Here is a 13,735-nt window from a genome sequence, read left to right as displayed (position 1 = left end):
GTAGCCACTTGGAATGTATGGGCAATTTATACAAAGGTGCAATTGTTAAAAAAGAAATCTCTGAAATAGATTAACAATTTAAAAAAAAAAATTTCACCAAAAATCTGTCGGCAAAAATATGTCTTTATAAGGTTAATAATTACACACAAATTACTTGCAATACGTCAATGAAAAGCCTTTTTTCACGTTTGTAGAATGATTTATTTGGAATTTATCGAAGTACTTTGGTCACGGTACATTTACTGTTACTCTCTGTTCGTTTTACTCAATGGCCGGGGCCTTTGGAAAAACTAATAAACTCTAGTCACGTATGCGTATTAGCTATAAATCGCATTTCTTTCCTCGCAGACATTGAATTTGTCCCGAGTCGATTTCTGATATGAGCAGAGTAGTTTGCAAGTGCAAACAATCCCTATAAAAGATCACAAGGCAATGACCCATACAACAATCGCCAAACGGTGAGTCACAACCCCAGAATTAAACGCCGATCTAATAATAGTATTTCAATATATTAGCTATTAACATTTTTTCACAGAGTTCAGCGCTTCCACAACAGCAAAATGCATCCTAAGTGCTACTAAATTTGAAACTCCAAATTAAATTTATACATTCCCATATTTAAACAAAAATGACGGGGTTTATTTATTTGTCGTGAATAATAATAATTATATTATAGAGCAGCGTTTCCATTAAAACGCCCCCTATATACTTAGTATATTAGTAGGAATCGTTGACGCCATTGAAATTGGCATGATTATATAATTCCCAAGTGTTCATTTTTGTGTAGTATCATGGTTTAAAATAATTCACAAGATACTATATATTTACTAGCAAAGCACACGGACAATATTACACAAAAATATCAATTAACCTAAAAACGTCGTCACACGTGACGGCGTACATTTAAGTGACTACGTCACCGTGACGGGAAGATAGACACACAGCATTGTCACGTGATGCCAGAAATCGAGTACGGTTTATATTGTAAACCACAGAGTAAATGCAAATAGCTCTTGCAATGTTCACATATAAAAGTGTCTGCAGCGACATCGGTGAAATTTCATTATCTTAAAATATCACTGCTGTAGTCTTCTGTGACGTCATGTTTTATATAAGTGGTATCATAGTTTTATGATTGAAACAATAAATTATTAATAGTGAAACGCCTGACCTAAAAAAAGAAAATAGACTAAATTCATATAGTCCGGGTACCGACTTAGAGTTTTTCAGCGGTCTGTTTTGAATACGGGCGTGAACAGACCATGTCCATAAACCGAAGGTCATTTGCTGTGTTCGTTTAATTGTTGTATTCTTTCGATAGTAACGATAACCTACTGCATATGTAGTTTACTCTTCAAGTAATTTCGAACCCTACCCGTACATTTTATCTTTTTTCATCTCTACGTTTGTAACACATACGTTGACGTCACGAGAACCGAACACGTCATAGCACACCGTTTGTTGACGATATCTTGCATTGAAACTATGTCGGAATCTTTGTTAAAAATGATGGTATCAGCGGCCAGCCATTTTTTCTAGTTCACGGGTTGAAATTTCCTAGTAGATTAATTTTGTGGTTGACAAGGAAGTATGACTTTCATTTTTGAAATTCCATATTGAGCATAGATTTTCTACAATATAACGCTGTAGAACGCTGTTCAGATTGTAGTCACCCCAAACAATTAATGGCCCGACCCTTACGCAAATTCACTGTCATGCCGGTGTCAGGTGCTAACTCGCTGCCATGCCAAACCCCAGTGGTTAAATTTGTTATCTGAAAATCACCTTCCGTCATTTCTTGCAAATTATTTATGTATATATTAGTCAAATATAATAATTGGGTGTAAAATGAACCGCCGCGAATGCTGACTTTCAATTGTTATTTATGTTTATTTTGTTTGCCGCTAAGCTAAAAAATTAAATTCAGTGAAATTTAAAATGTAAACAAGAATGAGTTATTGTTCATAGTTTTCATTTGTTGTCCAGTCACAAGAAACTAAACAGGAATTCCTGGGTTAATTCGTCCCGAACTGCAAACATTACGTCGTGCTGGGAAATGTATTGCCAAATAAGGGACCGTGACGTGCTACCGTATTTGGTAAATGTGCAATACAGCCTATGTGCGATACAGTATCGTACACAGTTGAATGAATGCCGTGCATCCCCTGGCGCTGTTTCGACGATTCCAATTCTACATACGAATTTTATTTCCGTCGATGATATTTCGACAAAGGCAGTTCCGTTCCCGGATATTACATTTGGATGAATCACGTTTGGTTAACGGTCATGTGACAAATTGCTTCGTCATGTACCTGCATATAAAACACTAACTGGAATCACTCACGATTTTCTCCTGGAGGGAGTGACAAATTTGAAATTAATGGGTACAAGCAAGTTCATATGTTTTTTGGGAATAGCCTATTTAGTATTTAAAGCCTTGTTTGTAGATCTCGTGAGTATGCAATTTCCATTCGAGTTAAGAGTCTTGCAGCATTCATCACCCAGACAATATCTGACGTGTACAACTGAATGTACAAAGTAAAGATTAATCTTAAGTTCTCTGCTTCTCATGGGATGGACTGAACTCATTATTCCCTAATTCGGGTTCGTATATTTATGGTTCTCCGAAGAATGAATTCACAACTTACGTAAACCATATGCATTTTCAATTAATATTTGACGAGCTGCCCGCCGTATCACGTGACTCAAAATGGAAGAGTTAACCAATATTCATTTTATACGCTGTACAATGGTTAGTATTCTTTAGTGTCGACAGGTGTTTCCGCGTGATAACAAAATTTTGTGAATTTAGTTGCCGGGAGAAAGACCGGGGAAGCACCACAATATATGTTATAAGTTCTGGTAATTATTCGTCTATCAACAGCAAGAATTTACAACGACGGGGTGCAAGCCAATTAGAAACGACGTTTTGTCTTATCTGGCTGCGGGTTAGTGTTTCCGTTCACGTATAGCGTTGATTATAGTCGTTATCGCGTCGATTCTGCGAAGTGCTGAGGCGATTAATTCGGTATAATCAGGCGACAAGCAATGTGTGAATAAGTTGTTGGAAATTTGGCTCAGCCTTTCTCTATAACAGCTTATTTAGAGACATTATTTACCTCCACTCCGCGAAATCATGTTGGGAGTACCATTAAATTTAATTTAAATTGTCTGTAACGTTTTAAAATTCTTGTTTCGATGGTTCTAAATCAGACATCAAAGCCCGTTAGAAGGATTGTACATCCCGGACAGAGGAGTTTTAGGACGATACTTTAATAAATCAACCTTGTCTGCGACTCGGAATCAGTCAGTCACCCAAGGGGGTTTATTGTTATGAATAGTTTTATCGTCGACATTTCATAAATACTCAAAGTAAACTCACACACGCAAATATATGATATGTCGTAAACATTGGTGGTCAAGGACACGAGTTTGCGTTTGAATATATGCAGAATTATTGAAAGTTGTATCTGAAGTTGAACTATCCACGAAACACCGTGCGTGGTTTATAAACTGTTATTAATTATTCATGCGATGCGTTTATCTTTGAAAGGCACACTCTTGGGCAGAATTTCAGGCGATAACCTAACACTGCCGATATTAGTACTATGACAGAATACTAGCCGTTAGCTTTGAGATTTTAAAACAAGCAAGGTAAACTTGAAGACGAATCTGGCAGATATAAACATTATTATTACCTAATGGAAACAATTGGCGTCCCGGAAACTTGCTCGTTATTTGGAGTCTTCCGGTATCAGTGATACGCACGGTCGAATAGGAAAGTAATCGGGTTCATTTATTGTATACATGATATTAACTCATTGACTTTTACTGTGACTTGTGTAATTTCATTTCATATGAGTGAGAGTATATTTTAATATTCTTAGACAACGATTCGAACGGTTATACATGTGTTTTGTATTCGTAAATGTTATATAATGTACATAGTCAATTTTGTACCATAGGAACAAGCATTTCATGACCTCAACAGGGAATTTAAAAACTTGGGATAATGTTTTAAGATGCGAATTACTAAATAAATAAATAGGTCACCGATGGCGAATTATTGAAAATGAAGGTCATTAGTCAGAATAATCGTTTAAACATAAATCAAGGCCATACATGGCATACTACACACATATATCTGACTCATCCCTGAAATAAACAATAGAGGACGAAATTATTATATAATAGTGGCAGCGGTAAGTAGTTATCTTCGTAGTTGCACTCATCTGTCATTTTGGAATAGACCACCGCTGGCACAGCAAACCTTATTAATGTCATATTGTTACGATTATTGCTTATTAATAACGAGTTTTACGATGTCCATAGCACGTGGTTGGTGTATCATTATATTTTTGTAGTTATTTTTAGTTGCTTTATTTTACACTATTTTTACCTTACTGTATCCACATCAGATTACAGTTGCGTAATAAACTATTATTATTATACACAGTGTGGACGAAAAATACGTATCGGAACCGTTAACGCTGAAAAGGAGGCCGCGGTGCTTAGCAACCGTAAGTTGTCTACAGTGATTACTGTGGAATAGTATCAAAACACATCTGCCAGTGTTTAGGGCGTAAACTGCCAACACCAGGGGCATCTAACGTGAGTGATCGCTTGTCATATCACCGAGTTCCGTGGCCTTCAATACCATCGACTAAATCAGTGATTCATTGTGCCGTTTATCTTTCGTGACAACATTTACACAATTGAATTACTAGCTGAGGGAGGTAAGGTAAAACGCAACCGCATTCCTTTTAGGTGTTTGCCCCTGTGTCGATGTGTACCGTGGTCGCTGAGTAGGCTAAGCCTATAGTATCGCAAGTCACGGTTCGAGTGGCGCGATATTATTGAATATTTCTATTATGTTACGTAGGTCATTGACTATGGAGTCGGCAGACGATCATACATACGGTGAACGCGATGATTGAAAATACCCAGTACAATACCATCTCGCGGTATGTGGTAATGTCTGTCATCGCTCACCCGCGGCGACTCAATTGTACAATAAACGATTCATAAAGCAGGTGGTTGGGAGTACTGGGAGGGGTATGGATATGGGTCACACAAGGCGGAAGTGTCGATCAAAACACTAGTAAGGTATGCATAAAATACGTTTCGTCATATTCTTCCGTGTTGTTGTGACGTTCACAGTGTCACTCCAAAGGCAAGGAGTTGCCATCCTAATTACCATGCCATATATTGACTATACGATGACTTGAAACAACAAAATTACTCACTGATTTGGTCATCATCATCCTCTAGGTAAGATCCACCCATGGTCGACGACATTGTCAGAACCTCTTCGTTGAAACCAAACACGCTTCACGGTGCTCAAATCGAACCGAGTCCTCTGTACCGAGGTTTTTTCAGGGATTATTCCTCCCCTGGAGATTACATCGTTTCGTCACTCGATAATCCGAACGGGGGAGTTAATTTTGGCGTGGATCATCCACATCGCGTAAACTGAAGGGTCGTTGCATGGTGGCACAGAGTCGGTCGAGGAACTCCACGTAACATACACCGACCGCTTTCCCATGTAAATTACAACCCACAATATACGCTTGTCGTAAGTACAGTGAGTTCATTTGAATATGAATGTGAACTATTTATAAACCTGCCAGTGAATTAAATGTGCGCATGCGCATTGAAATATGACGACACTGTGAATGCTGATGCATAAATTAAGTACTTCACTTACGGAGAACAGCCTCCAACGCATTTCTATTTTATTTTAAATAATAGCTAAAATGTCAAAATTCTCGGTTCATTTTATTTCGCTGATTTAAATAGGTTTTAGATAGAATATTTTTTACCAGATCGGATTTATAACCAGAACATTTATCAACACGTTAACATGCCATGCTGTAAAATTACGTTGTTTAATGCTCCGCTGCATCGAAACAAAATATTTGTAAATTATGGCAACCCGTGGGCACTACGCATCCAGGGGTTGATTCTGATTATCTAAAGCCAATGCAATATTTATAATCTACACGGCGAATTTGCAATATTAATATTTCATATTGTGTCATTCTTGCGAAAGAAGTGATATCTCTAATGTCACGTGTCATTAGTGAAATAAAATAAAATATGAATGTGAGAATTTACAATCTCCTGATAATGGATCAGAATACATTATTGTCGGACATCAATCACGAGGAATCATTCACAGAACTCAATGGTCTGTATACTCACCATGATGGCCCTGGCAATGAAACGAATCGAATAAAATCTGATTGGATCGGTGTTTAAAGGCCCACTCATAATTTAGTCTTTTGAAGATAATTCCCCGAACCTAGATCAAAATGTACTCAATTTAGATTAGTTTTGAAAAACCTTATTTTTACAGTATGGACTTAATTTAGGAATGTGAATATGCAGTACTAGTTAATCACTGTATCCATGCTTAGGCCAACACATCTCTGTACACCCTCTTTATATGAAACGGAAGGGCTGTGTGCACATTAAACCACCAACACATTCTTACCCACTCATGGCCGCATGGGCTGTAATTACAAATAAGTAGTTTAATCGGGACACGACTACCACGTGGTTTCGTATTACTCCGATTTGCGCTTTCTGCCGATTGGTGTGTGAGCGCATGTCCGACCATGAACTTTTCAGGACACGTCCGACTAATTACCTGCTTTGTCCCCTTTATTCCGTGATCATGGAATCTATCTTCCGGTTTGAGCGAAGCAAAATAGATAAGGAATGTTTTCTCGACGTTTGCTACTAATGGCTTGACACATCTGGGTATGTGGTATGCTTATTACGTACTATAATGGTGACACACATAGTGTGGCAGCCCACTTGGGTGTTTAGCAGCACGACAAGTACTGTTTCATTTTCTGGGTTAAAGCCAGAGGCTGCAAAGAATTTGATGTTGAATTTGGCCTACTTATTAAAGCGGCGGAGTCGTCACCTGCGCATGCGTCAGATGGCCATAGCGTGTCATTGTTTACAGACAAGCGTAACCCATGAGCCTTTGCGTTTTTAGCGTGTGTTGTTATCGTCGCTTGGGACTCAATTTCCGCGCAAGCGCAGGTGACGTCTCCCCGCTTTAACACAATACACCGTGCAACATAACATGAATAATTGTATCTAACCTGGTCTGCATGCCATGTATGTGATTAAACCCACCGACCAGATGGGAAAAAATACCTGGTATTTTGACATGACAGGCCAGGGTGACGCACGAAAAAAATTAAAAATGAAACGAATTATCATTTTTCCTAAATCCGAGAAACTCTGGATGTTTAACGCATCGCAGTTATCGTGCTGTGCGCTTTCCCTTGAAGGTTGGTGGGTGTCACTAGTGGAAACGTATCAACGAGTGTGCGAGCCACCCAAGGGTCTATAAATGTTGTTTCAAAATGGACAATGGGTCCCTTTTGGACATTTTCAATAGCCGAAGGGTTTCTTTTTGGCATACCCAGGAATCAAATGGGTATTTTATATAAGGTGAAAGATCCATTTCACAATGATTTTAAACTAGTGTATATCTTTAAGAGGTGAGTTTTTCTTGTAAATCTGTTTCCAATGTCGGGGTTTTGGGGGTTATGGTCTACCGGCCCGTGATTTACACCGAACGTTGGTGTCTCGCATACCCGTATATAAATACAAGTCATGATATCATGAAAATATTGCGGGTTTAAGAACAGATGCTCACTTGTTCTGGTTTAAGATTCATTTTATCACACCCCCCCCCCCCATCACATTGATAACTATTTGCTAGAAAGACTATGTCCGAAGTGGTTCAGTGGTGTGAGGATGGAGAAAACTAAATTGAAAATTCAGGGTCAATCCATTTTATGTTGGATACACATAAGTAAGTATTAACTATGAGTAGCTACTATTGGAGAGGGTATTCCAAAAAAAAAAACAGTTAACCAGGTTATTAATTATTATTTGTTTAAATTGCAGTAGGGATATTAGAAGTAACTAGTTAAATTACTAGTAGCCATCCAAGACTTATTTTCATGTTTGATTATTGGTATTGGTGTCATCCAGAAAACACAACCACGATTACCATCGTTTTGGCCTCAGGTCACTAATTCTTTTAGTGGTCCGAGTTTTGGAAAATAACTTCGTGCATATACTAGTATGTACTGAAATAAAATGTAATTGAATTGAATGCAATGCAATCGTTTTTGAATGAAATCCTCGTGTATTACAGTACAATAATTTGAAATAACAATATTCCAGGTAGAAATTTCTGACTAGACGGATACTAGAGCGTACTTCGCATAATTATGTGGGACTAAAGTACAGAGCTGTTCGACGGAAACATCCCTTCATGTACCGATAACAATGCATTGGAACAAATGACAGATCCATGGAAAAGTACTAGTTAAAGTGAATTGATGGCTGATTATTAGAAACCGTGTGACGAGAAGTGGTTTACACCTGCGTTTTTAGGTGAAGAATAGCATCATAAATAGTCGACTACATCGTCAGCTGTATTTATTTCAATATTCGTGCCAATGCAATACTACAGAATTGCATATTTTTATAAAGTTTTTTGTTTTTGTTTTTTGCACGTCTAAAAATACGGATTTCCTTTCCTATTTATATAATTCATAATCTACTAGAATGAAGTGAAATACATTCTCGACTACTTTTCTCATTGCATTTATTACAAAGTCTATTTTTTCTTCTATGCGTGTTCTTTGTGTTCTACCTAATTCAATTTGATGGTCACTGATTCTAAACAGTGTCTCCTCGTGTTGTAGTGTTTTATTTCATTTAGATGTCTTTTTTTTCCATTCCAGTGAGTGTTTTAAATAATTTGTATATTTATAATTTGTTTCCCTTATTCATTCATTTCGACAAATATTTTGTTGTTTCTTCCAGGACTGTTTAATATTCATTTGGTAACTTATGGTTCATAATTTCTGAGAGCTGATCGATATTGATTATATGGTTCCACTTCGACTTTTTTAAATTCAAATTTCCACACGATTTTTTATCTAATATTTTTGTGCCAGTTTGTATAGGAAACGCAAATGCTCATACGTCCGGATTTACATATACTTAAATAATCATATGCTTCGAAGTGTACGGACACTCACTATGTAAGTTTTTCATTTTTCTCAAGTCACGAGCAACTTGATAGCTTTCTGTGATTTTATAAGGTCCCTCTCTCTATTTGATTTGCAGTCGGTAGTTTGGTTTAGTCATGGAATTGGTTTGACACGCTCGGCAACACACATTTATGCCATATTTCACACGAAATTCGAAAAAAAAGATTACTGAATCCTGGATATACTAATTGTCCAGGTTATAGTACTTTTTCAGAAATAAAAATGACAAGAGCTTGACAATTCTATATACCGCCAAATACGCCCATCATCAAATCATCTTCATTGTATCTTGTCCCATTTATTTTCCGAGACGATAGATGTGCCGGTTCAAAAAGCCCATCAAACATCGAATTTATCATGATTGACGATATATTTTTATGTGAATAAAAAGGGTAAAATTAGCGAACAAGTCAAATTTATTAAATGCAACTTTCCCCACAGGACATAAACATCGATATATTGCACATAATACCACTGTATACTTGATCTTCGATATTTCTCATTCATCTAACCGTATTCCATCCACACTATTAAATCTACCTATTTTGAAAATACCACAAACACTGTGGTCTGAAGTAAAACCAGAATATTCATTTTTAACGTAGTGGATACAATCGTCCGAGGAATCATCTACATGGGACTGACTTACTATTATAATAATCAGAAAAAATCAGAAAGTGCATTCAGATTGAGAGATTTATGTTTTTAAATTTTTCGATAACTTGAGATAATTTTTTAATGTAAAAACTTTATAAACCTCAGGCTGACGTTTGAATGTTAAACGCAGTAAATTCATCGTGGTTTAAATTAAATTCTGCTGACGATTTTATAGAAAACCAACATCGGAAAGACTTGATTCACATAATGTTAGAGATAAACAATAATAATTTTATGTCTCCATCCTAAAACAAGTGAGATGTACAAATTGTATAAAAGTAGATATTTACATCACAAATGCATTGTTTCGCGTATATGACAACCTCTTACAATTTACTGAGTAAAGGTCTAAAATCATGTTTCAATATTTGAATCCAAAAATATAGATAGTTTTTCTACCAAATCTTGAGTAGTACTACTTGCGTCAACTAAATTTATACGGCATTATATTTTTGACGGTTTTAAATAGTAGAGTACGCGCAAATAACGAGTCCACTCACATGCAAATACAAATCGCAACTTACATTTAAGTCGAAATAATGTTTGGTATATGCCAAATTGGTTATGATGCAACTTATTACGTCAGAAATGTTTCTAATGGCTTGAAAACATTAATAATTAAAACAAGTAATTATGTAAAAAAAAAAGGTGGATAAAATTATATACATCAGCTTCCGAATGTGCGTCTTAGTTGACATTGCGTTTAGAAGTTGAAAGACGAGGGTCACTAATTATATTGTATGAAACTTACTCTATGCAACAGATATCTAAAAAACAATTCAGCTATTGACATCATGATACCTTGTATAGAAATCGCACCAACTATCGGTAACGACGTTCGAAAAATCGAACTTGCGAAGCGCAGTGGTCGTTGTCTATCCACTTGTTAAGCCACGGTGGCCGTGGTTTACTATGCTTCTTTCTAGTTAGATTCACTCACTCACGGAATTTATAGTATATTTATAAAACATTGTGCTATCAGTTGCACGTTATTTTAAAGAAAATGCTAAGTTGCTACCAACAAGATAGTGGCTCCGTTCTTCCAAAAGCTCGACAATGGGGGCGCTGTCACAAAACGTTACGAGTAATTTACCTGCGTGAACGACCATTCAATCGACTCGCGGGATTTCAGTACAATACTGCACGTATTCTTACAATTAGTGTGGCAGCGTGAATTCTTCCGACCCGCGCAATCAGAATAATTTCATAGCAACACACAAAAAGGGTTTTTATAATAGTCTGATTTACGCTAATTTCTGAGATTGTTGTTCGGATTACAGTGCAGTACCATGTTTTTCCCGGGACATGCCTACTGGGATCGACAATTGTGAGTATCTTGCATTTTTGTCTGGCCTCAAATTTATCTATATCTTCCCCGAATCAATGAGATGGATGTGACGTCATGCATAGTTAAACATTATTACGGAGAATGTTACGTTTTTATCTCTACAAGACTTACATTAATGAGTACACACGACGATCTCCATATGCATTCTTTCTGCCCCACTTGTGTAATATGCTATGAATTATCCATGAAATGGTTACTATGACAATCATTGTCAGTGTAGTTTAACAACGTGTGAATTAATTTAATTAATTAATTGACAATATATTCCGTCCAAGCAAAGACGTGATTGAACATCATACAGCGCCCTCTTTTATACACTCTTCTGAGAAATAACCCACTTCACATTCGCGTGCCATCATATTAATAAATGCTCCTATATGAAGCTATGGATTATACGTGACCGACGTTGATCATTGAATGGATTGACTTTTACTTGAACTAGGTTAGCTGAGATATTTCTGCAGATAATGTTTTGTTATTTGCTCGATGACATAACTGTCTCTCTCTTTCTTTCCCTCCTCTGTGTGCCATGTGCCCAACATGCATCTCCTCGTGTAATATTATTCATGGCATATTTCTCCTACTGTAGTTTGCCCCCTGTAGTTTGACTAACTCTACCCTGACCACCCCGACAGAAACTGTGGTGTGCCCCAATAGCCGACGACTGTACGCTACGGTAATTTTGCATTGATAAACCCACTAACAAGTCACCATGACCTCTTATCCGTGCAATAGCCTGGGTCGGTCATGGTGGAAAGCATTTAAATTTTGGCGGGAAAACATACCAGAATTCCAGACGACACCGACAGAGATTACTGAATACATCGCAGTATCGCGGACCACGTGTTCAATTACATGTATAGTTGTCACGTGACAGCGATTAAATCAGCGTGTCATTAATATGCACGTGGGCATAGCTACAACTGGTGATCAACCTGGGAAATATAAAGACTCACGTTGTATGAATATGTAAATTTAATAGGACTTGAATCTGCAGCCTGGGGCCAGTGATAGGTATTATTGAATATATATATATGTAGTATAATTATAACAATAATTCCATTACATATTGTATATATCATATTTTATGTATAAATTTATGTTGTGTATTATACGAAATCATGTTATATAGTATGCCCGAATCTCAACCGTTATGAATAAACATGACTCTATAGAGATAAATGCTAATATTAAGATTACATATCGCGACCTATTCAGCAGTTACGCGCACTAATCGATTAAAAAGTATAAATATACATATAACAGAATCCCGGGTCAATGGAGTTCGCACATAGTTGACTTTAAACACACCATGCGGCACGATTTCAATCATTACAAGCGATGTTGAAATATTAACATTGAACTTACACGCAGTCAATGAGAAATCGACATGTTATCTATATTTTTACCACATCAATTAATAAACGACAATATCGTTTAGTATCAAAAATAACAATTTATAAATCAAATCGGATGTTGTTCACCTGTACGAACATTGCAATCAGCCTAGTGTGCACGAGCGGTAATAGCCATATTAATGTAAGTAGGTCTATTGAAAAGTACTTTTTACGATGGAACAAGAACGCTGAAAATTTCCGTCCATGTAGGATTGACGGAAAACTCACCTTCAAACATTGGTATACCACCGCCACCTTCCTCGCCGTCATCAAAAGCCATCTTCCTTCTGTGCTACGAGATGTCGGCCTTACAGTTTCCAAAACAGCTGGTCGCTTCAGGTCGACAAAGGCGCGTTATGGCACTGACAGACTGGAGCTTAAACGTGCGCAACATACCGGGGAAGCGGAGCGTAAACCGATGACGCTAGCTTTGGAAATGATGACTGATCATAACCTTACAGTCCAGTATACTCACAATAAAGACCTCAATTTCACGAGAACAGCGCTATGAATACTCTCAATTTACGAAGAAGTGAATTATTCATTCATTTTCACGCTCTTATCTATTCAATATATCGTTCAGGGATATGAATTAATTCCCGAGAAAGATAATGTCCATGTCATAGTTTGTGATCTAACCAGAGTTTTAATTGATTGAGTACAAACTAAACAGGTTGCTGTTCATAAACAAACGTGTACGGTGACAGCGTCAATGTTTTAATCTCATCATATAAACACGATCACAGAAGGTATCTGGCTGTACGACGACCGGCGCCTTTAATAGTGTTATGTGTTTCCAGCAAATATATAACTGACTCATGCGCAGATACAACAGATAAGTTGCCAGGGGCGGATACATGATTTTTTTATGGGGGGGGTCCAAACTTTAAAATCGCCAGACTAAGTTAATGATTTTTTTTTATATTATACAAAAACAAATTGAGTAAATTTCCAAATGGGGGTCCGGACCCTAAGAACCCCCTAGATCCGCCACTGACTGCAGTGTTAATTTCACAGTGTGTCTACCATAACATAAGATATTATATCAGTCACTGTAAGTATGAATCTGATCGAAAGTTCTCTTTTACCTTTTAGTTGTCCGAGGTTTCCCTACCTCCTAACGCAGCATGATAAGAGCAGCGCCATTTTGATATAATGCGAGAAATTATTGGTTCGTATCTCTACTTGATTTATTGAGCAAAATTACTTTAGTATATGTATATGTATATGTTCAACAG

The 13,735-nt window shown here is 37.1% G+C and overlaps 1 protein-coding gene across 2 annotated transcripts in view; it reads right to left on the bottom strand.

Annotated features, from left to right (window-relative positions):
* The window catches only part of LOC100372378 (uncharacterized), a 38,187-nt gene extending 25,224 nt beyond the window's left edge, over nt 1-12,963 (bottom strand). Inside the window, exon 1 of one of the 2 annotated variants that reach the window (XM_078011085.2) lies at nt 12,726-12,963. In XM_078011085.2, coding sequence (XP_077867211.1) covers nt 12,726-12,777 — 52 coding nt within the window. In that variant the 5' untranslated portion in view covers nt 12,778-12,963. Of the gene's footprint in view, nt 1-5,246; nt 5,580-12,725 lie in introns of those variants that run through there. The other variant, XM_085506921.1, reaches the window with a different exon arrangement.
* Nucleotides 12,964-13,735: the final 772 nt, after the last annotated feature.

The sequence above is a fragment of the Saccoglossus kowalevskii genome, chromosome 13 (genome assembly GCF_978046115.1).
Source record: "Saccoglossus kowalevskii chromosome 13, keSacKowa6.1, whole genome shotgun sequence".
Taxonomy (NCBI): domain Eukaryota; kingdom Metazoa; phylum Hemichordata; class Enteropneusta; family Harrimaniidae; genus Saccoglossus; species Saccoglossus kowalevskii.
This window is presented reverse-complemented; position numbering and strand designations above follow the sequence as displayed.